The 27,012-nt window shown below is 36.1% G+C and overlaps 1 protein-coding gene across 4 annotated transcripts in view; it reads left to right on the plus strand.

Moving 5' to 3' along the window:
• The window catches only part of NPHP3 (nephrocystin 3), a 41,684-nt gene that overhangs the window by 4,598 nt on the left and 10,074 nt on the right, over positions 1-27,012 (plus strand). For 3 of the 4 annotated variants that reach the window (XM_032266441.1, XM_032266459.1, XM_032266469.1), the window contains 16 exons: positions 600-752; positions 2,302-2,435; positions 4,208-4,368; positions 9,208-9,364; positions 11,746-11,820; positions 13,553-13,726; positions 16,020-16,123; positions 17,109-17,223; positions 17,482-17,625; positions 18,068-18,165; positions 20,133-20,235; positions 20,679-20,761; positions 22,503-22,641; positions 24,339-24,503; positions 25,846-25,940; positions 26,488-26,610. In XM_032266441.1, coding sequence (XP_032122332.1) covers positions 600-752; positions 2,302-2,435; positions 4,208-4,368; positions 9,208-9,364; positions 11,746-11,820; positions 13,553-13,726; positions 16,020-16,123; positions 17,109-17,223; positions 17,482-17,625; positions 18,068-18,165; positions 20,133-20,235; positions 20,679-20,761; positions 22,503-22,641; positions 24,339-24,503; positions 25,846-25,940; positions 26,488-26,610 — 2,023 coding nt within the window. The remainder of the gene's footprint in view (positions 1-599; positions 753-2,301; positions 2,436-4,207; positions 4,369-9,207; positions 9,365-11,745; positions 11,821-13,552; positions 13,727-16,019; positions 16,124-17,108; positions 17,224-17,481; positions 17,626-18,067; positions 18,166-20,132; positions 20,236-20,678; positions 20,762-22,502; positions 22,642-24,338; positions 24,504-25,845; positions 25,941-26,487; positions 26,611-27,012) is intronic. The other variant, XM_032266450.1, reaches the window with a different exon arrangement.

The following is a 27,012-nucleotide window of genomic DNA, read 5'->3' on the forward strand; positions in this document are numbered from 1 at the left end:
AATTATATTCATAATTATATTTACCAGAATTATAAGTTATAATTGTATTTACCAGAATATATAAATATTCTGGTAAATATAATTTATTAGGAAATCATCATGTTCATAAGTAGCTATTGATTCAGACATTAATTTTGTTGCTCTAGGAGGTTGAGAAGGATGTACTCCCTGCTGCAAAGAGTTTATATCCTAATAAATTATGAATATTAATTGCTAGTGTGCTAATAACTGTCTGCCTTTGATGTTTTTTTCCTTCAGATTTTGATACCTAAGCAGTACAGTTAGAAATTTTTTTTGGAATTTTTTTATAAGGTGTTTTTAACTGCTCTCTTATTGTAATTTCTTTTTATTGTATTCTTGTTTCTTTTCATCTTTCTCTTTTTAATCTGCTCTTTGAATTTGAGATGATAACCAGAATTATGTTATCAGTACCTTAGAACTTTGCCAAAAGTCGATGACAAAGTATTTTCAAAATCATTGTTTGAATATTTACTATATTTTAATACTTTTAAAATTAGATATCCTATTTTGTATATGTGATGAGTTTTTGAACACTCAATAAGTTAGCTTTCACAAGATAAAAACCTCTTGGTTAACAGCTGCTGGAACCCAATGTGAATACTGGACTGGCGGAGCCTTGGGAAGTGAACCTTCCATAGGAAGCATGATCCAGCTTCAGCAGTCCTTCAGAGGCCCTGAGTTTGCCCATAGTTCTGTAGATGTGGAAGGACCCTTTGCAAATGTTAACAGAGGTAACACATGCTGTTTGTTAATTACTTGCCTAGTGGTAGTGACTGTTCGTGTTTTATAATCTTGCGCTAGAACTATTAATACCATTAGCAAACCATGAAATTTGTGTTCATAGTGCTTTCCATCGACAAACTGTCATACAGCAGGACTATAACTAACAAGGAAGGATAAGGTTACATAAGTCATTTGGAGATTGGATGGTACTCCCGCCACCCTGGCCAACCAGGTTCTAGTAACTGTGTTCTGGTCTGAATTATCCAGTGTTTTGGTTGAGCAGCAAATCTAATGTAGATTAACTGAAAAGCAGTAGGTTTTAATCTTTCCCTCTGCTTCTTTGATGGTGCTGAAGATTAGAGCAGGTTATGGAGCAAAATATCAAAAAGCCCTATTAGGTAATATAGTACAGTTGTCTCTCTATATCCGCAGATCCACTCCACCGCTGATCAAACATATTTGGAAAAATAACAGTGAAAATAACCATACAGCAATAAAAATAGAAATAAGAAACAATACAGTATAACAACTACTTACATAGCATTTACATTACATTAGGTATTATAAATAACTAGAGATGATTTAATTAAAGCAGGGGTATCCAGTCTTTTAGCTTCCCTGGGGCACATTGAAAGAAAGAGAATTGTCTTGGGCCGCACATAAAATACACTAATACTAATGATAGCTGATGAGCTAACAAAAAAAAAATTGCAAAAAAGTCTTATAATATTGCGTTGGGCTGCAAAGCCATCCTGGGCCACCTGAGGCTCATGGGATGCAGATTGGACAAGCTTGATTTAAAGAATATGGGAGGATGTGTTTAGTTTATATGCAAACACCACATAAGGGACCTGCGCATCTGTGGATTTGCTATTTGAAAGGAGGTACTGGCACCAATCCTCCATTGATAATGAGGGAAAACTGTATTCTTACTCAAAATAATATTTGCATTATTTTTATATAACATAGTATCCAGAATAGCTCTAAGATCTGTTCAGAATTTCAATATCAGTGCAGACCTAAGAAGTTATAAGTAGTTCTACTCTTTTTCCTTAAAACCATACAATTATTTCTCTATCAGCAAAATGAAAATCATGTTTAAAATTGTGCTTCTTGAATTATCCAAATACGTTTTAAATTTTTATTCTCACTAAATATAGTTAGCATAAGGCTACTTTTCATTTTATGCCATTCTTGAGCTTTATTTTGACTCAGGACATTTCAAGAATAATAAAGTAAAGCTACAGATCCTCCTGGGAATGTAGGCTGACTTTAACTAATTGAATAACTCATGTAAAATTTTTTCATGACACTTGACTGGAACCACTGGTGCCTCAGGGAAGACCACTGGTGACATTCATTGCTTCAAGTCCTAGGATAGAATTTGAGTTTAGAAGACTAATTGCCTTCAAATATATTACTCTAGAAGCTATGGCAGTATTAACATGTGAGGTCAGATTCCATTCTGTGATGCCTGTTATGCTTTTTCAAACTTTTTTAGAATGATCTAATGTGTTTTGGTAATTTTTTCATGAACTTGAGAAATTTTATTTTCAGATGATTGGGATATTGCTGTAGCTAGTTTATTACAAGTTACTCCTCTGTTTTCACATTCTCTATGGAGTAACACTGTCAGATGTTACCTCATTTATACAGACGAAACCCAGCCTGAGATGGATCTTTTCCTTAAGGTGAGGATATTTATAAATTCTGTATCTACCAATTTAAAATATAAGTTAATATTATATTCTGTTTCTGATACTACTATATCTAAACCAGATAGTTTCTTACTACTAGATTATATGTCTTAAAGTAACAGGAAGCATCTTGGGCTTCTCTTAAGAGACAATATTTTTCAGCATTATATGCAAAGAAAGGTGGTGAATTGAGGGTTTATTTATTTATTTTTACTTTCTGGAATTAACTTTCCTAAGACAGAAGCTAGTACAGAAAAAGAAGGTCTTAACTCTTTTTAGTTAGTTTTAAATGTCAAACTAAGGTGTTGAAACTTTCTGGAGTTTTCTTGTTTGTGTGTTTGTTTGCTGTTTTGAGACAGTGTCTTGTTCTGTTGCCTAGGCTGGAGGGCAGTGGTGCAGTCATAGCTCACTGTAGCTTCTAACTCATGAACTCAAGCAATCCTCCCGCCCAGTCCTCTAGAACAGCTAGTACTATAGGCACACACCACCACATACAGCTAGTCAAAAAAATTTTTTTGTAGAGAAAGGGTTTCATTGTGATGCCTAGGCTTGTTTTATGAACATTTCATTGTATTTTCTCCACAATGTTTAAGACTCTTATTGATTGTGTCTACTTTACTTTCTCTGCCAGCTCTATCCTTGAGTCTGTCTCAGATAATAAAATTTTCTCCTTACCGTGGTTTAAATTTTCCAAGGCAGTTGTTGGGAGTTATTCTAAGGCAGGGTCACTATAGCCTTGTGGCGAAATCTGGCCTGCTGCCTGTTTTAAATGACCCAGAGATAAGATTGGTTTTCACTTTTTAAATGGTAGGAAAAAATCAAAAGGAGAATAATATTTCATGACATGTGAAAATTATGTGAAATACAGATTTTAGTGTCTATCAAGTTTTATTAGAACATTGCTACACTCATTTGTTTACATGTCATCCATGGCTGCACTACAGTAGCAATTCAATGGCAGAGTGAATTGTGATAGAAACCAAATAAACCGCAAAGATCCCTGCTAAAACAGCCAAGTCGTTAAGCTATTATTATTTTTGTAGAAATATTTGCTATCTGAACCTTTATATAAAAAGCTTGCCTACCAGTGTTCCAAGGGAATTTTATAGAATCTGTGTGTCACATGCTGTACCTGCTATGTTAACATCTCCCCTGTTGTTAGTTACCTAATTCATGTAGCTTTCCTTTGTGAGATTATTCGATTTTAGTAAAAAGATAAAATATTTTAAAGCCCAAAGCTTCCATCCAGTAATTGAATATGTTGTTCCCAAGAACACTTTGAGGATATTACTAATTTCTTTCATAATAATAGTCATCATTACTTACGAACCTAATTATAGATTTATGTGTTTTTGACTTATGTCCCTCTGCTTTAGCATTCTGATATATCATGATGGATTTTTTTTACTATACAGATCTGTGGATCTATATTTTGCACTCTCTATGACCATAAAACAGATTGTTCATAGTAATAATAACAGAAAGAAATAACAAAGCAAAACAGCCTAATACTGCCTCCCGTTGTTCTGAAACAAGTCATTTCTCAGCTAGAAAATGGCCAAGTTGCTAAGCTATTATTATTTTTATTTGCGAGAATCTTGCCTTTTCTCTTTAAGATTTTCTTTAAAGTGTGATTTTTAAAATTTTTATGAAAAGATATCCAGTATAACCTGTTTTAAAGCACGCTTTTTATTTTAAGTAGTATGAATCTCACTAGATCTTTAGTTAAATACATGAAGCTTTTACATGTTTTCATTTGTTTTTAGGACTATTCACCTAAACTTAAGAGAATGTGCGAGACAATGGGATACTTTTTCCATGCCGTCTATTTTCCAATAGATGTTGAAAATCAATATCTCACTGTAAGAAAATGGGAAATCGAGAAAAGTTCTTTAGTTATTTTATTTATTCACTTAACGTTACCAAGGTAAGCTGAAACAAAGTGTAATTTATTATAAGCAGTAAGCTGTAAATAGAATTGAGATTGGCAAACAAACTTCAAAGATAAATTTTAATTGCATCCTTATACTGAAAAACAATCCATGAAATTCAATAAATTCAACTGTTTCCCACTTAAATAAAATAATTAAAAATTTTATGCTGTTAGACTTGTTTCATAGGTAATATTATCAGAATTATTAATTTAAAGCTATTTTAATCAGAGTTTGGCAAATATAGCCCAAGGGCCAAATCTAGCCAGGAGTCTGTTTTTGTAAATAAGGTTTTATTGTAACACAGCCACATTCATTCATTCATTCATATATTTTCTACAGCTGCTTTCATACTACAATAGCAAAGCTGAATTGTTACAACAGAAACCATATGTCCTACAAAACCTTAGCTGTTTACTATCTGGCCTTCTACAGAAAAAGTTAATAACCCTTAATTTCAGTAATCAACATTAACCTTCATTGTTTTCTTTCTTTGGATATAAACTCAGAGGCATTTGAACTTTATGTGTTACATATGACGTTCACATACTTGATCACTTGTAGAGGTGTTGAATCATAATTTACATGCTGTGAGGCGCTTACTATTTAAATAGACCCAGTAAAGTGAACAATGTTGTTGTAATGTGAATATAATCATGCTAATGAATCTTGTCTGTGAGTAAAGATTTTCTTTTGCCAGTTAGATATGGAGATAAAGGACAGAATAAGTTTAATAAGAGGTTAATTTTTCTTTCTAGATGTACTGTCTAAATTTAACCCTTCCAAAGCATTTTGCTTTTTCAGTTGTGGACCAACTCTGACTTTAACTGTGTATAGATATACATAGGGCCTTAACTTTCACCAGTTTCCCTGCAGTATAACCCATTGTTGATTCTTGAGATTTTGCCTAGTGGCCAGGTGAACAGGAAAGTACCTGGACAATGAGCCTTCCTCTAGAATATCCTTAAGGAGTTCTTCAACTTGATTGCCTTCAGTTGGGTTTCATTGCGATCCACTTCTTCCCTTTTCTTTCCCTGTTTTTATATTTATTAAGGATATGTCTTATTACTTAATAATTGAGTAGTTGTTTGTCCTACTTGGTAACGTATGTTATTGGTTGTTAAATTATTTTTTCTAATTCTTATCTTTGATCTGTAAAACCATTTTGTTTTTTTCTTTATATGAAGGGAAGTTTCTGGGTGACAGAGCATGACCCTGTCTCAAAAACCAACAAAGAAGCCCCTTACTTTTTAATAAAACATTGTATACATTATTTTTACACTTTTAACATTTATTTTTCTTTTCTAATTTTAAACTATTCTTAATGTTTTCCTCCCCTCTCATTTCATATTTTATTACTTTTGCTTAGTAGATTTCTGTTTATCTCCTTTTAGTAAAATTTTATAGTGTACATGTTTTTAAATTTCTTGTTAAAGAAATAAGGATTTTAATTTTTTAAATTTAATCTTTTTAATCTGCTTTGGCCTTATGTTACCTAAACTTTTCTTATTCCAGTTGCTTATGATTTTGATTATTTGTTTCATTTATGCCTATCAAGAGATATGGCAGTGCGGATGGGCTCCACACCACAAACAGACTGTTGGAGCCTTTGTTTTTCTCAGATTGTGCCTTCACCTACCCTGATGACAACCCCATCCTGCCGAAAAGATGAATCTAGAAAAGCCTCTCCTGAGCAGCTTGGAAGCTCCATGGAGAAACACTTTCCTGGTCAATAATTATCCCCTGTGTGCAGATGGTACCCACTGAGTTACTTGAAGATACTATTTACTGGCTTCTTACACCATTCAGGCCTCATATAAGAAATTATGAAGCTCATAATTTATGGGTTTGAGGTGTGAAATGATTGGATTTGGAGCAAGCTATGCTAACAACATGCTTAATTGTGGGCAGGGAAAGTAGGCAGGAAGTCACACTTAGTGAGGTGCACAGGCCCTGTGCCTGTCAATGTCATTGACCGGAGAAGGTGCATTAGAGGGAAAAGGCCAGGCTCCTGCACTGCTTTCCAGGGGATTCTTCTTTAATGCCTTTAATTTTACCCACCTCCCTTCATGGGAAGAGAAAAATCCCAGGAGAAATCTCCTACAGTGTTGGACAGGAACTGAAATATGGCGAGTCCAGGAGACGCTGGCTGAGTAGGAATATTCCAGATAAAGGTTTAAAAATGAGGAATTCCTTCCCCTTGATTGGCTCTCCTTCATTACATCGGCACCCTTGTTGGGCAGACCAGACTCACTAAGAATGCTTGAACCTACGTAGAAGAAAAGGTGTCTCTTCCTTTGCACACCAGCACAGAGGGGTGACTGTGACTGGTTTTCCTCAGGGTATCATCGGTCTTTCTCAAGGGAGGAGAATTCCCTCTTGGGGAGGCTTCTGTGCCTAAAGAGTAATAAAATCACCTTTTAGGACTTGTTAGGCCTGTTACTGGTTTCCTTTAACTTTTTTTTTAACCAGATCGCTTGTGGAGTTTCCTTATAGAATTTAGGCAAGTGGAAGCTCTTGTTTATTCTATAATTGAACTTTTTTTCATTATGCCCCAGCCTCACTGTTGTAACTCCTCCACCCCACAAAGCTGCATCTTCTCTAGCAGCTCCTCCCCTGCATTTTTGTCTGCTCAGGCTACTTTCTGAAAGGATCCTAACATGCAGTTTATCAACATATTAGCTGGCCTGGTGTGCTATCTAACCTCAGCAATGACAAACTAGTGACTAGTTTGTTTCATCTGCACCATCTGCTTCCCTTCCTCCAGATTATTTGAATAAAATCCCAGAGATCGTCACTTTATCTGAGCCTCATGGGTCAGTATTATAGGGAGTGGTTTTGAAATACGAACATGTGCTTGAACAGAACACCCACTCTTTGATCTTCTAGTGGGTCGCAGACTTTTCCCCCAAAGCATTGATAAATGAAACACTGAAATTCAAAATTTCTGTAGAAAATCGTCAGAATGATTTTAACATAGAAAACTTCTGTGGTTTGAATAGATTGGATTGGCACAAAAATATACAATAGAACATTTCTTATTTTTTATTTATTTTGGGCTAGTAATTTTATTTGCAAATTCTGAATTATGTAGTATCTCCCTTCTACACACACACCCCCCACAAAATTTGCTTCTCTAGACAACTTTTTTTTTCCCCATTTATTTATTTTATTGCATTTTAGGTTTTGGGGTACATGTGAAGAACATGCAAAATTGTTGCATAGGTACACACATGGCAGTGTGATTTGCTGCCTTCCTCCCCATCACCTACATCTGGCATTTCTCCCCTTGCTATCTCTCCCCAGCTCCCCACCCCCTACCATCCCTCCCCTATTTCCCCCCAACTGACCCCAGTGTGTAGTGTTCCCCTCCCTGTGTCCATGTGTTCTCATTGTTCAACACCCGCACTCAACTAATGCTTTCTAGAAAGGGGATTGCTTGCAGTGTCCTTTGTTGTATAGAAAATCCCAGTAAAAGCGGGCTGCACGCAGTGGTTCATGCCTATAATCCCAGCACTTTGGGAGGCCAAGGTGAGAGGATCACTTGAGCCCAGGAATTTAAGACTAGCCTGAACAACATGGTGAAACCCCATCTCTACAAAAAATGCAAAAATTAGCCGAGCGTAGTGTGTGCCTGTGGGCCTAGCTACTCGGGAGGCTGATGTGGGAGGATCAGTTGAGCCCAGGAGGTTGAAGCTGCAGTGAGCTGTGATTGCACCACTGCACTCCAGGCTGGGTAACAGAGTGAGACCCTGTCTCAAAAAGAAAAAAAAAGAGCAAAAAAGAAAGGAGGGAAGGAGAGAGAGAGAGGCCTCAGCAGATTGTTCTAGGATTTTTCTAGAGTTTTCATAAAATATAATTTTGGTTCCCTGTAACAAAGTTGTTTTTTAGGGTTTTTTTTACTTTCACCTCAATCAAGGTTTTTGCCAGTCACCCAACCTCCTCCAGCCTGCCCCCAGATCTTTCTTGTAGTATATACTGGATATAAGGATTCGGGTCATTTATTAGATGAGGAAAGGCTAAAAGGACTGGGAAAGAGAAAACTCTGGAAACTTTGGGGCTGCCATCCAAACAGAGAAGCACCTCTCCTATGTAGGCTCAAGCATTCTTAGCCTGGTCTGCCCAACAAGGGTGCTGACGTAATGAAGGAGGGCCCATCAAGAGCAAAGAATTCCTCGTTTTCAAACCTTTTTCTGGACTGAAGGCCTCTCCTGGACTCACCATATTTTCACTTCCCATCTTTCATTGTAGGAGATTTCTCCTGTGATTCTGCCATGAAGGGAGTTGGGTCAAATTAAAGGCATTAAGGAGAACCCCTGGAAAAGCAGCGCAGGAACCTGGCCATTGCCCTGGATGGTGCCTGTGCACCTCACTGTGCGTGACATCCTGCTTGCTTGTATTCCAAAAGCAAAGGAAAATAGATGGCAAACAAAATTCCATTTACAAATGTTTAATTTCGAAATTAAACATTTGTAAATGGAATTTTGTTTGCCATCTATTTTCAAAGTCTCATGAGTCTGGTCCATTATTTTGAGCCAAGTTTAAGAGTGTTTTTGAGATCTTTTTTAGGTTTAAAAATTAAAATTATATGTGCTTTATAATTTAATGCATAATTATATTTATCCTCACTGTTGGCTAATGAACATATTATATTTTAAGAACAAGCTGGAAGAGAGCCATAACACATCGGTTTTCGGCAAGCTTCGCTTGTTCTGCAGTTGGGCCTTTTCTGGCCACTTGTCACTGTAGTAAAACTCCGTTATTGGCACTTAGGTTGATTAACTGCTTGCTGCCACCATGCAGTATAGCACACAAAATGCTGATTTCCTATCTAGCCTTTTATTGGAAGACTGTGAAGAAGCTTTTCTGAAAAACCCGGAAGGAAAACCACGATTAATCTGTCATCGTTTGGAAGATGGAAAAGTCAGTTCTGACTCCGTCCAGCAACTGATTGATCAAGTTTCTAATCTAAACAAGACCAACAAAGCCAAGGTAAAATTCATAGGCATTTTTGAAGAACACACTTAGGTGAGGAAAAAGGTAGAGCAAAAGCCCTGAGGTGGACCTGAGCTTGGCATGTCTGGGGAGGGGAGAGAAACCAGTGTGGCTGGAGCAGATACTGCGGGGTGTAGGAGGTGAGGGGGCCTCACTGATTGTGAAGAACCTCGGAGGCCATTTTGAGAACTTTGGCTTTTCACTTGGAATGAGATGAGGCACCATTGCAGAACTGTAAGCGACAGAATGAGGACTGGCGTGTTCATCTGACAATGATCTTTTTGGCTGCCATGTTGAAAATAGGCAGTCGTTCAGGGGTAGTGTGCAGAGTCTGAGATGCTGGTGGCTCCAAGCAAGGTGGTGGTAGAGGAAATAATAAGAAGTGATAGGATTCTGAGTAAATTTTGACAGTAGAGCCAATAGACTTTCTTAACAGGTTGGTTGTGAGTTGTAAGAAAAAGAGAAATAAATCACTATGTGTGGCTAGCAAAAATATTATCTTAATGATCAGATTAGGTATTTTGTGCTGTTCTCCCAAGCACAGAGTTCTGTCCACTGACCAAGGATCAGTGTCAGAAGGAAACTTTTTTTTTTTTAAGCGACAGAGTCTCACTCTGTCACACAGGCTGGAGTGTGATGGCATGTTCATAGCTCATTGCAGCTTCAAACTCCTGGGCTCAGAGATCAAGGAATCCTCCCACCTGGGACTACAGGCATACCCTGGCTACTTTGTTAAAATTTTTGTAGAGATGGGGTCTTATGTTGCCCACGCTGCAGGAGGAGACTTTTCATAGTGACCTTTCCTGAGAGCATTGGGGAAAGCAAAAAGCTGATGATGGGGTGAGAGAAATTTGATCATTCCTAGACGCATGTTGGGATAACTTTTAGAATAGACATTAGAGCCTTTTTATTACTGTACATGGAGGTAACTTGGTAAATGTCTGTAGTTAATGTGAATAATACAATGGAAAACAACTATAGGATTTTTACAGAGATTTCATTTCCCTGTGCCCAGCCAGGAAATAAAATCAAGTGGAAATACTAGCATTTTTCTTTCCATCATTTAGTATTGAAAAGATAGCTTGAGACCAGCATGACATATAAACCTAAAGAGGCTAAAACAAAAAGGAAGCGCATTTTTATTACAATCTCCAGAGCCATTTCATTCTTTGTTTTAATTAAATAAAATTTAATTTATTTAAATATAAATAAATTTAAAGTACAAATTTTTGTGAGTTATATATTCTGCCTGATATTATGTCTATGTTTGTGTTTAATATAAAAAAACAATTTTAGATTATATATTAGAAAAAAATAGTAGTAGGCTGGGCACAGTGGCTCATGCCTGTAATCCCACCACAAAAAAAGATTAATTTATCTTTTTTATTCTATTTATTCTATAACTCTAAAAAATTTAGTATGCTGGAAGAGTGAGTTTATTTTATAAAATAGGAGTGAAATAAGATCTCTCTACCATGATTATAAATGTAAATATAGGGTAAATCTCCATGTTTGTTCACTTGGTATGCGTTGTGAAATAATTGCCTTATTCTGTTATCAAATATTAATTATTTATAGCAATATACATGTTCTTACAGATTGGGCTTTCTTCTTTCAGCAAATTCAGTTAGAGTAGTAAAACTAGAAAGACGTAGTAAAATACTATTTTGCTTTTGTCCTTTGTAAAATTATAGCTTTACTGACATAAAATTGGATTTTGATACATTTTTGTTTCTTTTGGGGGGGTGGGGTTTGAGATGAAGTCTCACTCCATCACCAGGCTGGTGTGCAGTGGTGTGAACTCTGCTCACTGTAACCTCCGCCTCCCAGGTTTAAGCAATTCTCCTGCCTCAGCCTCCCTAGTAACTGGGACTATAGGCATGCGCCATCATGCCCAGCTAAATTTTTGTGTTTTTAGTAGAAACGAGGTTTCACCATGTTGGCCAGTATGGTCTCAATCTCTTGACCTTGTGATCCATCCACCTTGGCTTCCCAGAGTGCTGGGATTACAGGTATGAGCCACCGTGCCCAGCCAGATTTTGATGCATTTTGAAGGGTAAATATATTAAGTGGTATGGAAATACATAAGAGAAAATTTGGAGACAGGGAAAAAAAATGTATACTTCTTGTTTTATTGCTCCATTTTTCACACTAAATCCCTTGTGTGACCCTGGACAAGTTACTTAACTTGACTCAGTTTACTCTTCTATAAAATGGGTAATAATAGTATCTTTGTTAAGGTTGTTGTGAAGATAAGTGACGTAATACATGTTAAATATTTAGAATAGTTCCTATCACAGAAGCACTATGAAAATATTTACCACCACTTCCTTCTGATATTATGGTCTTTCTCATTATTCTTAAACTTTTTTTTCCAGATCATTGATCACTCAGGAGCTCCTGCAGAAGGAGTATATAAAACTTATATTTGTGTAGAAAAGATTATTAAACAGGTAAATATGCGTTCTCTGTAAGATTTCATCTAAAATATTTTAAGATCGCTTTCTATAAAACTGAATTTTCCAGAGAAAACCCCTTGCTTGTCTTTTTGAACACAGTAACTGAGGAAAGCGCTGTTGTTGCTGTTGGGAGTCCATCCTGTGGTATGCTCGTGGTATTACTGGGACCGTGTATTAATATCTTTCTCTGTCATCTGACTCACAGGACTATTTGGTGCTTCAGTACCTAAGTGTAAAACATATTACAAAAGTGCTAGCTAAAAACTATTTGAGAGAAAATGTTCATTTTATTCAATAGGGAGGCTCCTCGGTGTACCCTTTGAATTTTTATATATTAGGAAAGTCCTTCTCAGGTTTTCCCACCATGCTATCCCTAACAGAAGAGGAGGGTGAAAGCATGCCTCCAAAGGGGGATGAGAACCTGGACCAGGGAGGGGCCTTGAGCTGAAAGTCTCTATAAAGTTTCATGTGCTGTCCTAAAAATTTATGTGAGTTATATATTCTGCCTGATTTATGTCTATGTTTGTGTTTAATATAAAAAATAATTTTAAATTATATATTAGAAAAAAATAGTAACAGGCCAGGCACAGTGGCTCATGCCTTTAATCCCAGCACTTTGGGAGGCCAAGGTGGGTGGATCACCTGAGGTGGGGAGTTTGAGACCAGCCTGACCAAGGTGGTAAAACCCCATCTCTACTAAAAATACAAAAATTAGTTGGGCGTGGTGGCAGGCACCTGTAATCCCAGCTACTAAGGAGATTCAGGCATGAGAATCACTTGAACCCGGGAGGCGGAGGTTGCAGTGAGCCAAGATCGTGCCACTGCACTCCAGCGTGGGCAACAGAGTGAGACTTTGTCTCAAAAAAAGAGAGATAAAATAGTAATAATGGTAATTTATTACTCCCCTCATCCTCAAGCAGAATGGGCACAGTAGGAAGATGTATCATGTTTAGCCTGTGGTTGCCCACACCTTCTGACACCTCCCCTAGGCAACCAGGGACCCTATTTGAGAAGTAGGAAGTATGGAGATTTATTATTAGAGAAAAAGAGTGGGCCCCAGAACGTAATGTTACGACATCTGGTAACGCATTTTGTATGGTGCTCTCTAGTATAAAGATTGTCTTTATGAAACTTGATCTTCTCCACAATCTTGGGAATTTTGGGACCAAGATTAACAAAATTAATTGAGCAGAATGAATGGCAGCAAGTGAAAGTGAGGGTACTTACCATCATTAGTGCTTAAAGGAGAATACATTTTTAGTAACTTACTGTAAAGACTAGATATAAAAGTAGAAATACTTGATACCCAGAAATTACGTCTCTTAGTAATTCAATTATTATAGCATATTTCCTAGTAATTGGTACTTTATAACTATTCACCAGCCAGATACAACCAAAGATGTTGTATAATATTTTTCAGAAAACAAATTTCATGGAATTCAAATATTTCTTTAATTTTATTTTTTATAAAAAGAAGTATTTGTTTCTATTATTTTAACATTTTTATTTCTTTTGTTTTTAAATTCATGTTTATTCTATAGTTATAAGTTTATTGTAGTTATGCTTATTATTATTATTGTAGTTATAAGTTTATTATACAAAGGCTGTAGGTTTGAACTTGCCCTCCTGAAAGTAGGTGAAGCCCACTTTGGGCCTGGTTGCTCACCCCTGCTGTAAGATCTTTATTTTCTTCATTCATCTTTGTGTGGTTGTTCTTTGTGTTCAGGACATACTGGGTTTTGAGAACACAGACCTGGAGTCTAAGGATTTGGGCAGTGAGGATTCCAGTCCAGAAGAAGATGATTTTGGTGATGTTCTGTGGGACATCCATGATGAACAAGAGCAAATGGAAACTTTTCAGCAGGCTTCTAATTCAGCCCATGAGTTGGGATTTGAGAAAGTAAGTGCTTGGTGTATTATTCCAACAAAGATCTGCCACCACCTACAGGCTGTATTATGATTGTATTTTCATCTAAATATAGTTAGAGTTTATGATTGTATTAGTTGTCTGATTTCATGGCTTGATTATCCATGTTGAAATGTGCTTAGGTTTGTGTCTTAAGAAAGATATGTGAGATTCAAATATGCTAACATTTTTAGTTACAGACTAGAATTTATCAACCACATATTTATTATGCTACCCACCCAGACCAGGATTAGGACAGCTAGGAAACTTGGTAAGGATAGTAAGGCTGAGGCCAGGTGCAGTGGCTCATGCCTGTAATGCCAACGCTTTGGGAGGCTGAGGCACACAGATTGCTTTAAGCCCAGAAATTTGAAACCAGCCTGAGCAACACAGCGAAACCTTGTCTCTACAAAAAATACAAAAGTTAACCAGGCATGGTGGTATACACCTATAATCCCAGCTACTTGGGAGGCTGAGGTGGGAGGATCAGTTGAGCACAGGAGGTCAAGCCTGTAGTTAGCCATGACCATGCCCCTGCACTCCAGACTGGGCAACAGAGCAAGACCCTGTCTTTTTAAAAAAAGAAAAAAGAATAATAAGCCTGTCATTTCTTCCAATTCTTGAATCAAAATATTACATTTAGAAAACAAAACACAGTGGTTCATGAAACAGGCAGACAAGTCCTTCTTTATCAGTCTTACCAACATCCTCCTTAAATATCTAAACAAATTATCAGAACTTGAAGTATACAATGAGATCTATGTGCAAGTTCAAAAAAAATTTAATACTTTATAGTTAAAAATTCATGTAAGAACTAGTATTGTAAGTAATATTTTAATAGCTAATTTATCAGTTGTATTTTTACACAACTTTTATAATTTAAACTGTTAATGTCCTGGTTCCATCATTTACTAACTAGATTTCTTCAAGTTACTTGGCCACTCTAAACTTTGACTTTCTTGGCTGTAAAATGAGAATAACTAATAGTACCTACCTCATAGGGTTGTTGCAAGGATTAAACTAGATGATGCACATAAAGTGCTTAACATAGTACCTTGCACAGGACAAATGTTAGTTGTTATTTTACAAGAAGTATTGCTATTGTTATTTTATAAAGAAAGAAACTGAAGTTCAAATTATGGTTTGCCTAAGAGTACACAGCGAGTAGATTGCAGATCTGGGAGTTGAACCTAGTTCTCTCCTGACTCCAAATCCAGTGGTTTTTCTTTTATAGCAAGGGGTCTTAACTTAGGAAGCATGGATCCTAGAAATGAACTTTCTGTGGGACCATGAACTAAGTTGTTAGCACTTACGAGGTAGTAAATTAATACTTTCTTTGCTCCTTCAGGAGTATCATTTCTATCCAAATTATTTGAGTTCCTGGGGAATATATTCTTTAGAGATATAAATTTTCTGCTTGTTAATTAAATAAGTAGAAAAATTGATGGTAAAACTATACCAAGTAATTTATTATAGTTGCTGGAGAATTGTGCTACTCTACAGCTGGCCTAAAGCTGGCTGCAAACTACTTGCTATATACTTTTTAAAATTCCTCATCAGCTGTCATTTAGACAGTTGGTACACTTAAGAAAAACTCACCTCTCAAGATAACTTTGGAAACTCCTTAATAAATACTAAGATATTTTGGTTTATGAGTATATCCTTTTCAGCTTTGAACCAGTTTTGAGTTTCTGGGGAAAGCTTGGGAAATATGAGTTCTTGGACTTTACACAGAACTCACTTAGTTTCAGAAATATCTCAGGCAGCCTAAGCTAACCTGATTCTCTTGGGCGGGTTGAGAGACTTCAAGTCCCCAGATGAAAACTGCTCTTATTTGGACCTTTTCTCAGCAACCCCCAGAAACTGAGGTGATTCCCAGGACAGGTGTTTGTTGCCTGACCATGAGATCTAGGTCACCTACCAGTACCTTCAAGGTCTTCTGCGATACATTTTGTGGTTTGGGGGCTACAGTGAGCTCCCTGCAACATTCTACAAACATTTGAGTGTTGCAAAACCACACAGGGACCTGAAATGTTGTCCTTTACCCATTAATTTACAGCAATACTATGTGTAGAGGAAATTGGAGCCCATTCTTAGTTTACTAGTTTAGCCATGTTTTTGCCACCATAAAAATAGGCAATTATGAGAGTGCTGTCAACTGAAAGTAAATGTCATTTTCTCATGAAGCTTTTCTCCAGTGTTTTCAGAGAATAATCGGAAGTTGACTCTTCAGTAGTCTCAGAGGCATGTGCTTCCTTACAATTTAAATTCTTTTTTTTTTTTCTAGTATTACCAACGCCTTAATGATCTAGTGGCAGCACCAGCCCCAATTCCACCTCTTCTGGTGTCTGGAGGACCAGGTTCTGGAAAGTCTCTTCTTTTATCAAAGTGGTATGATGCAGTGCAATTAAATTGTTGTTGTCATTGTTTGAATTACTGAGTCTATTCAACAAAATGTATTGCATGCCTGCTTTCCTGTGTGGCCTACATAAAACATTAAAAAAGCTCAAAGGAGTAAAACAATAGTTCATGCCCTGAAATTCGTAGAATTTCAATGTCAGAGAGAAGACATAGAATGAGAAAGGAATAGGAAGCATGAGCATTCATGATTATGTATATAGATCATAGGTAAGACATATGAGAGTGCTATGTAAGGAAGTGATCATATGTGATATAACGTGTCATATAACATGTGACATGTTATTAGGTGGATTATAGAGTAATATGCCTTTATTTTTAATTACTGGCTTTATTTAAAAGTTTCATTAAGATTTTAAATATTTGAAACAAGACAAAAACAGATTAGAGTGAAATACGTTCTACAGAATATTAAAATTAAGGATAACCTTTACCATGAATGCAGTCTAGTTCCTTGAATTATGGACTAGGTTTCATATAAGCTAATAAACTGTATTATTTCGTTATTTAAAAACAAGCAGTAAAAATATTTTCTTTCATTCGTAATTATTTACATTGATGAGTTAGCATATGTAGTTGTTTCCTTTTTATTACCCTTTTATTTAAAGTTACGTTTGGAAATAATATTTTTGTACCTAACAAATTTTCCTCTAATAGGAATTTTTAGTTAAAAGTTAATGCTTATTTTACTCATACCTTACCCTCATTTGTAAAGTACTTTGGTTTATGTTAATTAACATCAATTTGTAATTAAAGTGAATCTACAATTTTTTAAAAGATTATTGAGGATGATTTAAAAGTGGAATAAAAACAGAAATCTCCATATTTATTTAAAAGTAACTGACCATCTGATTGCTCAGTTAGGCAATATTTGATGTTTGCTGCATTGTGAATTCTTTTTTTATTGACAGTCAGGTAGCTTTATCAGTTTTATAAAAGTTCTTTCTTTGTCTTTCAGGATTCAGTTACAACAGAAGAATTCCCCCAGCACACTGATTCTTTCCCATTTTGTGGGAAGGCCCATGTCAACCAGCTCAGAGTCCTCCTTAATTATTAAACGACTAACTCTAAAGGTAGAGTATGCCATCTTTTGGAATTACAGAATTTTATTTAGATTCAGAAATTGTTGAGACTAGTAAGTACCTACTGGTAAACCAGTTTTCAATATTATCCACCTGCTTTGATTTTGTATACGGTTAAAAATAATATTCGATACAATCAGGTCCTCTTGGTGACTTGATTTTGGTTTATAAAGAAGTGGGAATAGAAATATCTCCCCCAGCTCGGATAAAGTGTAACGACTTCAGTTTGTGTACGTTCTTACCTTGTAGTTGATGCAGCACTCTTGGTCAGTTTCTGCTCTGACACTGGATCCTGCTAAGCTTCTGGAAGAATTTCCACATTGGCTGGAAAAACTCTCTGCTCGTCATCAAGGCAGCATCATCATCATTATTGATTCTATAGATCAAGTTCAGGTACCGTTTTCCATTTGTTACCTATGGATACACTCAGAAAAAGATGAGAATTCAGTAATGGCTAGAACAGGCATATAAATTATATGTTTGTGAGAAGAAAATATGATGTTATTTTTTACATTTCTGCTTCATTTCTAGGGAGGAAACATGGATTTTAAAAATATACTGTAAGCCCACAGACACTAATATCTTATTGAGAAAAACCAACCGAATTTACACAATTAGCAAATTCTGTTTGTTTTGACATATTTTTAGGGCCTTCACACTTCCTTACATGTCCAGAGTTCAAATTGGTGATGTTTTGCTACTTGTTCTTTTAAAATTCTAAAATAAATCACCCCAAAATAAGATTTTTGTCCTTAATTAGATAAACTTAATGAGAATTTCTATTGTTTTGAAATATTTTGATTAATAGATTGAATTTTGTCTTTATATTTTTAAGCAAGTTGAAAAACACATGAAATGGCTGATAGATCCACTGCCAGTGAATGTAAGAGTAATTGTTTCTGTGAATGTAGAAACATGCCCTCCAGCATGGAGGTATGATGCCAACTTTAGTTCTTTCAGATTACATGAAATGTTTTAAGTACAAACAAGGAAAGGTTTTTAATATGCATTTATGGTTTTCATGCTTTTTATGTAAGTTGCAGTGAGGATGGGGAGAAGTCAGTGAATTTATGAAAAAAATACAATCTATAGGATTGGGTGCGGTGGTGTGAGCCTATAATCTCAGCACTTTGGGAGGCCAAGGCAGGCAGATCACTTGAGGCCGGCAGTTTGAGACCAGCCTGGCCAACATGGTGAAACCCCATTTCTACAAAAAATACAAAAATTAGTTGGTCATGGTGGCACATGCCTTTAATCCCAGCTACTCGGGAAGCTGAGGCAGGAGAATCACTTGAACCTGGGAGGTGGAGGTTGCAGTGAGCCGAGATTGTGCCACTGCACTCCAGGCTAGGTGACAAAAGGACCCCCTTTCCCAAAAAAAAAAAAAAAAAAAAGGTTTTGGTGAAAGGTTAGGTAGATCTGGGATGTGAGGAAAAAAGAAAGAGCCAGTATGATTCTGGAGTTTAATTAATGTAGTTTCATGAACTGAAATAGGAAACACAAAGGACAGGCAGGTTGTGGGGAAAAGGTGATGAGTTTAGTGTTTAGTCATGGTTAGCTTGAGTAGCTTCACGTAACAATATCTAACAGGCAGTTGAATTTATAGATGAGGAAAATAGAGAAGGGGCTGGGCTGGGAATAATAGACACTTGTTATTTTGAAGTACAAGCTTATTTTAATGGCCCTTAAAAAAGTAGTAGAGTGGCCTGGCACCGTGACTTATGCCTGTAATCCCAGCACTTAGGGAGGTTGGGGCGGGTGGATCACCTGAGGTCAGGAGTTCGAGACCAAGTTGGCCAACATGGTGAAACCCCGTCTCTACTGAAAATACAAAAATTAGCCAGGCATGGTGGCAGGCGCTTGTAATCTCATCTACTCAGGAGGCTGAGGTAGGAGGATCGCTTGAACCCAGGAGGTGGAGGTTGCAGTGAGCCGAGATCACACCATTGTACTCCAGCCTGGGCCACAAGAGTGAAACTCTGTCTTGAAAAACAAACAGCCCTGTGCGGTGACTTACACCTGTAATCCCAGCAGTTTGGGAGGCCAAGGCGGGCAGATCATGAGGTCAGGAGTTCGAGACCAACCTGGCCAACAGTGAAACCCTGTCTCTATTAATAATACAAAAAATTAGTCAGGTGTGGTGGCAGGCACCTGTAATCCTAGCTTCTTGGGAGGCTGAGGCAGGAGAATCACTTGAACCTGGGAGGCAGAGGTTGCAGTGAGCTGAGATCGAGCCACTGTGTACCAGCCTGGGCAGCAGTGCAAGACTCCGTCTCAAAAGCAAACAACAAAAGTAATAGAGCAATTGGATCCCATGGAACAGTGTTTCTCAACCTGTTTTTGCTTCCATAAGGAGCCTTTGTAGACAGTTTGTTTGTAATTGCCTCCCCCAAGAAATTTTAATACCACACACATATTTTATATCAGTTTATGTATATAGATATATGTGTCTATGTGTACTTTAGACATAAAAAGTAAGTTTTTTTCACTTCCCACAAGTGTAGTTTTCACTTCCACATTGAGAATGTGTGCTGTAATAGTTAAATTTTAATTGCCTTATAAGTACTTGTGGACAATAATTGCATCTGGTGCCACTGCTCATAGGTACTTAAGCCAGTTTTGCTGATAGTATGGAACATAGAACTAGAAATGTTTTACCATGTAATTATCTAATGTATACACTGTTTATAACACTCTTTATTGTGATTCATTGCTGAAAGTAATGATACACGTTAGAATGAGTTAGCTATATTAATTACTTAATATGATTAACAGACATTAGTTTTACTTATTTTACAAAAGCAGTATAAAAATTAATTTTTGTGGTGGATTTTAAATTGTGGGTAATTACAGTTCTTGCTGTATTATTAAATTTCATTTTTCTTTTCTTTAAATAAAAGGTTGTGGCCTACACTTCATCTCGATCCCTTAAGTCCAAAAGATGCAAAATCTATTATAATTGCAGAATGCCACTCTGTAGACATCAAATTGAGTAAAGAGCAGGTGTGTATTTTTAATTTTGATGCAATCTTTTACTCTCTCTTATCTTTCCTGTGAGACATCTTATATAAGACTTAAAATTCAGTATAGGGGATCTGTCATAAGGAAAATTGGAGTTTAGTAATCACTTTAGTAAATGTATTCCCTCTTAGACTAATGACAGGTAGAGAAGAAGCAATAAAAAGATTTTCATCTTAAGGTTTACTTTACTATGTAATATTAAGTAGGTATTTTAAAAGCAAAAAAGCATTTTCCTACTGGCCACATCTGTGGTCTGCAGTTGGAAGGCTGACCACAGCCCGGGACCCACCACTACACAGTGTGATGTCACTGATGGCAGCAACGGTGTTATTTCTCCTGGGGTATTTGTTGATGGCTGGGTGGTAAAGACCGCTTAATTCCAGTTTTTGTATTTCTGTTTTGTTTTTCTTGGTAAACTGGTGCAGGAGAAGCAGCTAGAACGACACTGTCGTTCTGCTACAACCTGCAATGCCCTTTATGTCACCCTTTTCGGCAAAATGATCGCACGGTAAGTGGTGGTTGTTTTACATGATCTGCATGTTTTGTGCTTGCTGCAGACCCTTTCTCACCCTGCAAAATTGAGAACTGATCAACTACACCAATCTCTTGAGCCACTCTGATTCCGTTTAAATAGTGATACTAACATTTGTGAGAACATGACTTATCAGTGAAGATTGAGTAGCCTATGATTGTCGGAACTTGATAAAATTGTCTAATTTTCTTCACACTAACCTGTTCCATATTGGACGGTGCAAGAGAAAGCCGCCCTCGCCTTCATTTGTGGGCCCTAGCTTTGGGAAACTGAAGGAAGCAACTAAGGGTTAGAATATTATTTCAAGTGTCCTTGAATATTAGGATGTAGATATGTAGGTAGGAATTTTTAATTATCTCTTTTTTTAAATCCTGATAAACTTTTTATTATAAAATAGTTCTATTTTAGATATCCATTAGTAATCTGCCTTTAGATAAGCATTAGAGTGTCACTACTTTTATTTCCTTGGTATAGCTTTACCCTACTCTATTCTCAACTATTAGAATGTTTTACTACTTTTATTTCTTCTTCAGTATAACATCACTCTACTTTGTCTTTTCTCAATCTGAGGTTTAAAAAAAAAATTAATACGTTTTTTGTTTTTCATTGCAATCAGTGGCAATTCTAGCACATGTATTTCCAGACACCGAATCTAGTACTTCTTGTCTCTTAATTCCACGTTCTCATCTTGAGCACCAAATCTGAAATAAAAAATTCTTCTGAAACTTTACATTGCCCACGATATTTCATCTTAGTTTTTGTTTTTCAGACAGTGTCTCACTCTCTGTTGCCCAGCCTGGAGCACGGTGGTTCGATCTCAGCTCACTGTAACTTCTGCCTCCCAGACTCAAGTGGTCCTCCCACCTCAGCCTCTTGAGTAGCTGTGACTGCAGGAGCTCACCATCATGCCTGGCTAATTTTTGTATTTTTAGTAGAGGTGGGGTTTTGCCATGATCACCAGGCTGGTCTTGAACTCCTGGGCTCAAGCAATCTGCCTGCTTGGCCTCCCAAAGTGCTGGGATTACAGCATGTGAGCCACTGTGCCCAGCAGCCTGGCCGTGGTATTTCCACCATCCTTTCCACTTAGTTGTGATAACACATCTGTCCTCTGTGAACGTCAGTGATACAATGAGCATGATTCAAGAGTGTGAGTCATTTTTCATACTTTTAATAATGTTCATTCAAAGTATCTATTTTAAAGGGATCATGAGCCCTTTATTTTTTCTCTCTGTACATCTTCATATTATTTTTTAAAACTGGTAAATATTGTGTAATATTTTAAAGCAAACCCTCCTACTTAATGATTTTCTTTAGTTTAGCCTTATGTTTTCAAAATTCTGGCTCCACACAAATTTAATTTGCATGGCTAACTAACAATACTTATCATCATTTCCCTTCTTCCTGTATGTAGGTGGCATGCTTCTGGATGATAAGAACCATGTCTGACTCATTTTTATGTTCCATAATGCATAGTAATTGCTTGACAAATAGTAGGTTTCAGCATATGTTTATTGCACTGAATTAAATGATATATAGCAAAATAAACCCAATGACTTTAGCAGCCCCGTAACACTACCACTTTCCTGTATCATGTTTTATTGAATTTGTTATTGGTTGCAATACAAAAAATAGAGTTCACATTGCTTTTACTCTACCTCAAAATTTTCACAGATGTTGGCAGTCTGTAAGAAATTATATCTCTTCTCAATTCCGACAGTGCTGGGAGAGCAGGCAATTTAGATAAAATCCTTCATCAATGTTTCCAGTGTCAAGATACTGTTTCATTGTATAGGCTTATTCTGCACTCCATCCAGGAGTCCATGGCAAATGATGTGGATAAAGAACTAATGAAGCAGGTAAAATGTAATACACTTATAAGAAGGAATGTTAGTTTGCTTTGTGTGTGTATGACTTCAGGTAAATAAATCTTTTAAAATTTGTGCTTAAATGTGTTTCAGGCATATGCAGGAATGTTGATAACCGTAGTATGCTTGTGGAAATTTGTGTTTTCCTGATTATCATTGAGATTTGTCATCTTTTGATGTTATTGACTATCCTTGTTTTCTTTTTTTTCTGAATTGCTCGTTCAAGTCTTTACCCATTTTTTAATTGGGTCGTTTTCCTTATTGATCTGTAGGCGTTTTCAATAACTGCATACTGAAAACAACTCCTTTATTATAAAATTTGCAAATCAATGTATTTTTCCTGTTTTCTTCTTGTCTTTCAACTTTATAGTGTCATTGTCATTCATTACACCAAGCTTTATTTCATATATATATATATATATATGCATGTGTGTATACACACACACAAATAATTTTCTTCAAAAAGTTTTACAGTTTTGTTCTTCATGTATGAAGTCCTTAAGTCTCATTACTATCTTTTTGTTTATTTTGTGAGGAAGGAATCTACTTTTTAATCCTCTGTCATATGGATAATTGTTCTTTTTACTAAATAATACATCTCTTCTGCTCATTTGCAGTGCCACCTGACAAATATCAAGCTCACAGATAAATGTGAGTTTGTTTCTAGCCTCTCCTGTTCTGATTTTGCCTATTCTTTGCCAATATCACACTGTCTTAGTTGTTAGAACTTTAAAGTGAGCTTTAGGATAGTTACTTGGGCAAATCTCCTTTTATGATTATTCTTCACAATTGCCTTGTCTAATTTTCCATTTATATTTTTAGATTTAAGTGCTTTGTAATTAAAATAACATTTTAGTTTTTTGTTGATATATTCAGTTTTGGTTTTTGAAAATGTATATCTAGCAACCTCATAGTTTGAACCTGGATCTATTTTTATGTTAACTTTTCAGTTTGGTGGTTCCCAGGGTTTGGACTTCTCAGCCCACTCCAAGCCCACGAGCTTCTTTGTATTCTCTCCATGTCTGTGAGCTAATGTTTTTCTCATGCACCCCTTCACTGAGGATGAAGGTCCTTCAGAGCCCTTCAAAGGTCCTGGTATTGACAAGAAATCTAGTTCCAACTCCTTTCCTCACACAGCTTAAGGGCTCACCTTCCATCCCATGGTGGCTGTGAAAACCTAAGCCCGTAAGTTCCTAGGGGGCTGCTGCTGTTCTCTAGCTCTGCTGCCCCCATAGACAGTAGTTCCAACCCTCAGCACTCCAATTTCAATTTCTTATTCATTTTGGGCAGTTGGAGGATTTCCCTTTCTTTTTTTCCAGGCTCTTTTAGAAATGTGTCTGATATTCATAGATGTTTGTAATAGGCGGACTATTTTCTTCCACTGTCTTCCTGGAATTGGAATTCTGCCATTAATTGTAATAATATATTTTATGCAGTTTTAATTTTCAGTACACTTTTTTCCACGTGCGTGTTATCTTTGGTGTGCTAGATTTTATATATACACTATCTTATTCTTGATTGATGCCTTTGGGACAGTGAGTTTTAAAAAATCTCTTTCTTGATTTATTAAATCATTTGAATTAAAAGTTTTGTTTAAAAATTGGCTTAAAAGAATTATGGAAATTTTAATGGCTATTAGTTACTTATAGAGGTGCTTTATGATTACTGTTAATTGTTTTTCTACCTAGATTCTGTGCCTTGTCAGTGTTAGTCACAATGGTGTGAGTGAATCAGAATTGATGGAACTCTATCCTGAGATGTCCTGGACTTTCTTGACCTCCCTGATTCACAGTTTACACAAAATGCGTTTGTTGACTTATGGTTGTGGCTTGCTCAGGTTTCAACATCTGCAGGTAATGTTATTTTAGGCACGCATTTATTTATTTATTTATTTAACAGGGTCTCTTCTGTCACCCAGCCTGGAGTGCAGTAGCAAGATTGTTTCTGCCAGATGAATAAATTATAGAGATCTGCTATACAACATTATCCCTGTAGTTAGCAATACTGTGATACCCACTTGAAAATTTATTAAGCAGGTAGATCTCATATTAAGTGTTCTTACCACAGTACAATTTTAAAAATTAAAAACTCTCAGACACAAAAGATCAAAAAAAGTTTCTTAAAGGTAGTTTGTTTCCTGAACAGAAAAAATGTTTTTTTTCAGCTGTATTTCATTGAAATGCTGGTATTACCATACAGTCATGCAATTCTTAACAATGGGAGTATGTTCTGAGAAACACATCATTAGGTGATTTTATCATTGTGTGAACATCGTGGAGTGTACATACACAAATCTAGATGGCACAACCTAACACATATGTAGGCTATATGGTATGGCCTATTGCTCCTAGGCTGTAAAACTGTACAGCATGTTACTGTACAGTGTTTGTGTATCTAAACACAGAAAAGGTACGGTTAAAATTAGGTATAAAAGTTTTAAAATAGTATGCCTGTATAGGGCAGCTTCATTATAATTTTATAGGATCATCATAATATATGTAGTTTGTTTTGACCAAAACATTGTTATGTGCACATGCATTAGGAGTTTAGACTCTGTAAGCCAGTCAGCCTCCTTTTCATGGATTAATACCTATATAAACTTGGGCAAATTCTAAGCCCTGGACAGACTTTGCCAGTTTACCAAAGGGATTGTGAAGAGAATTAATTGAGGTGGTTCTTGATCCTGGTGAGGTACTAGAAAGATGTTTAGCACATAGGAGTATATCTTTAGGAAGTTTTGGCTAATGTAATTCCTGTCATCTGCAATGCCATGGTTGATTTATATATGTATACAATTGCAAATGAAGTCTTTCATTTGAGTATGCTGTATCATATCTGTTGATGTGAAATCTTTGCAATTTCACAGCCTTATCTTTTTCCTTTCTTTATTGTGTATTGTTTAAATGTAATTTATTTTTTTTAGTAACTTTTCATCCCATAGTTGTGATATTTTTAATGTATTAACTAAAGTTTGAATTGAATTATATTTTGAGCTTGTAAATATTGGTACAGGAATTCTTAATCTAATAATAGTTTATCAAATAAATATGTCCTAAATTTAAAAACATTTAAGTGACATTTCTATTATAGAGCTATCAAATAGATATAATTACAAATTCTTTTTTACAAATCTCTTGTTAGATGTACAGTGACTTACATAAAACAGAGCTCAGTATTTCCTCTTTTTCTCCCTAGGCTTGGGAAACAGTGAGACTGGAGTATCTGGAAGGCCCTACTGTTGCTCCTTCTTACAGGCAAAAGCTAATCAATTATTTCACTTTGCAGCTAAGGTATTGTAAATGTTCCTACTGTTTTTCTGTAACTTCTGCGACATACTCTTCCTTTGTGTCCTTATTTCTCTTTCTTAGCTTACAACTTAAAGTATAAAAATTTAATTATTACAAAAAAGATTAAATCCTCTGCGTATTCTGTTAATATCAAAAGAGAAAAAGATGATTTTGTCTTTTAACGTTTAATGTTAAACGTTTAAAGAAGTAAAATCAATGTAGGATCACTTTATTATTTTTATTTTATTCCCATAGTTTGTGTCCTTGTATCTATACGTGTGTATATGGGTCCATTGAGAGTTTTCTTAAATAGTTCAGTTTTAGGAAAATACTTTTAGAGTTTGGTCGATGGTTCTGCCTATCAGTGAATTTATTTTCATAGATTGGTAAAGTCTCAGATTTTGACCTAACTTTTTTAGTATTAAATTATACTTAAAGAGTCAGAGATACATATTAAATATAATTTTCTTCTTTCAACATTTGTCTGAAGCCTTTTTGAGGCAGTCTGTTTGTAGGAAGATGTTGAATATTGTCTCCTCTCTTCTGATAGTCAGGACAGAGTGACTTGGAGAAGTGCAGATGAACTCCCGTGGCTTTTTCAGCAGCAGGGAAGTAAACAGAAGCTGCATGATTGCCTTCTTAATCTCTTTGTGTCTCAAAACCTTTATAAAAGGTAAGAAACATTATAGAACATCTTTCCCGAGAAAGATTTAAAGATGTTCCACTTAACAAAGAAAAAGTAGCATTTTTAATTTAAAAATTAGTCCAGTTTTCTGAAATACATACAGTGTAGGAGAAATCTTCAGAGAATTTACAGATCTCTATTAGATCTACTTTTTCCAGGAGAAAAACGTAGAGTACTGCTGCTTTATGAAATCAGAGCTGGAATGATTTTGGTTCAACTTCATATCTTATGCTTACATTTAAGCAGGTCTAAATCTAAACCACCCAGAAGAGTGGTTTATTATGTCTGCTTCTTTCGGCCTTCAGATATCTAAAAGTGTAGCCTTCAAACCAGACTCTGGGCTCCAAATAGAATCTGTCTGGTGTTGAATTTATTTGTTTTTGTTTGTTT

The sequence above is a fragment of the Sapajus apella genome, unplaced genomic scaffold (genome assembly GCF_009761245.1).
Source record: "Sapajus apella isolate SASKATOON/1434 unplaced genomic scaffold, GSC_monkey_1.0 scaffold4, whole genome shotgun sequence".
Classification (NCBI taxonomy): domain Eukaryota; kingdom Metazoa; phylum Chordata; class Mammalia; order Primates; family Cebidae; genus Sapajus; species Sapajus apella.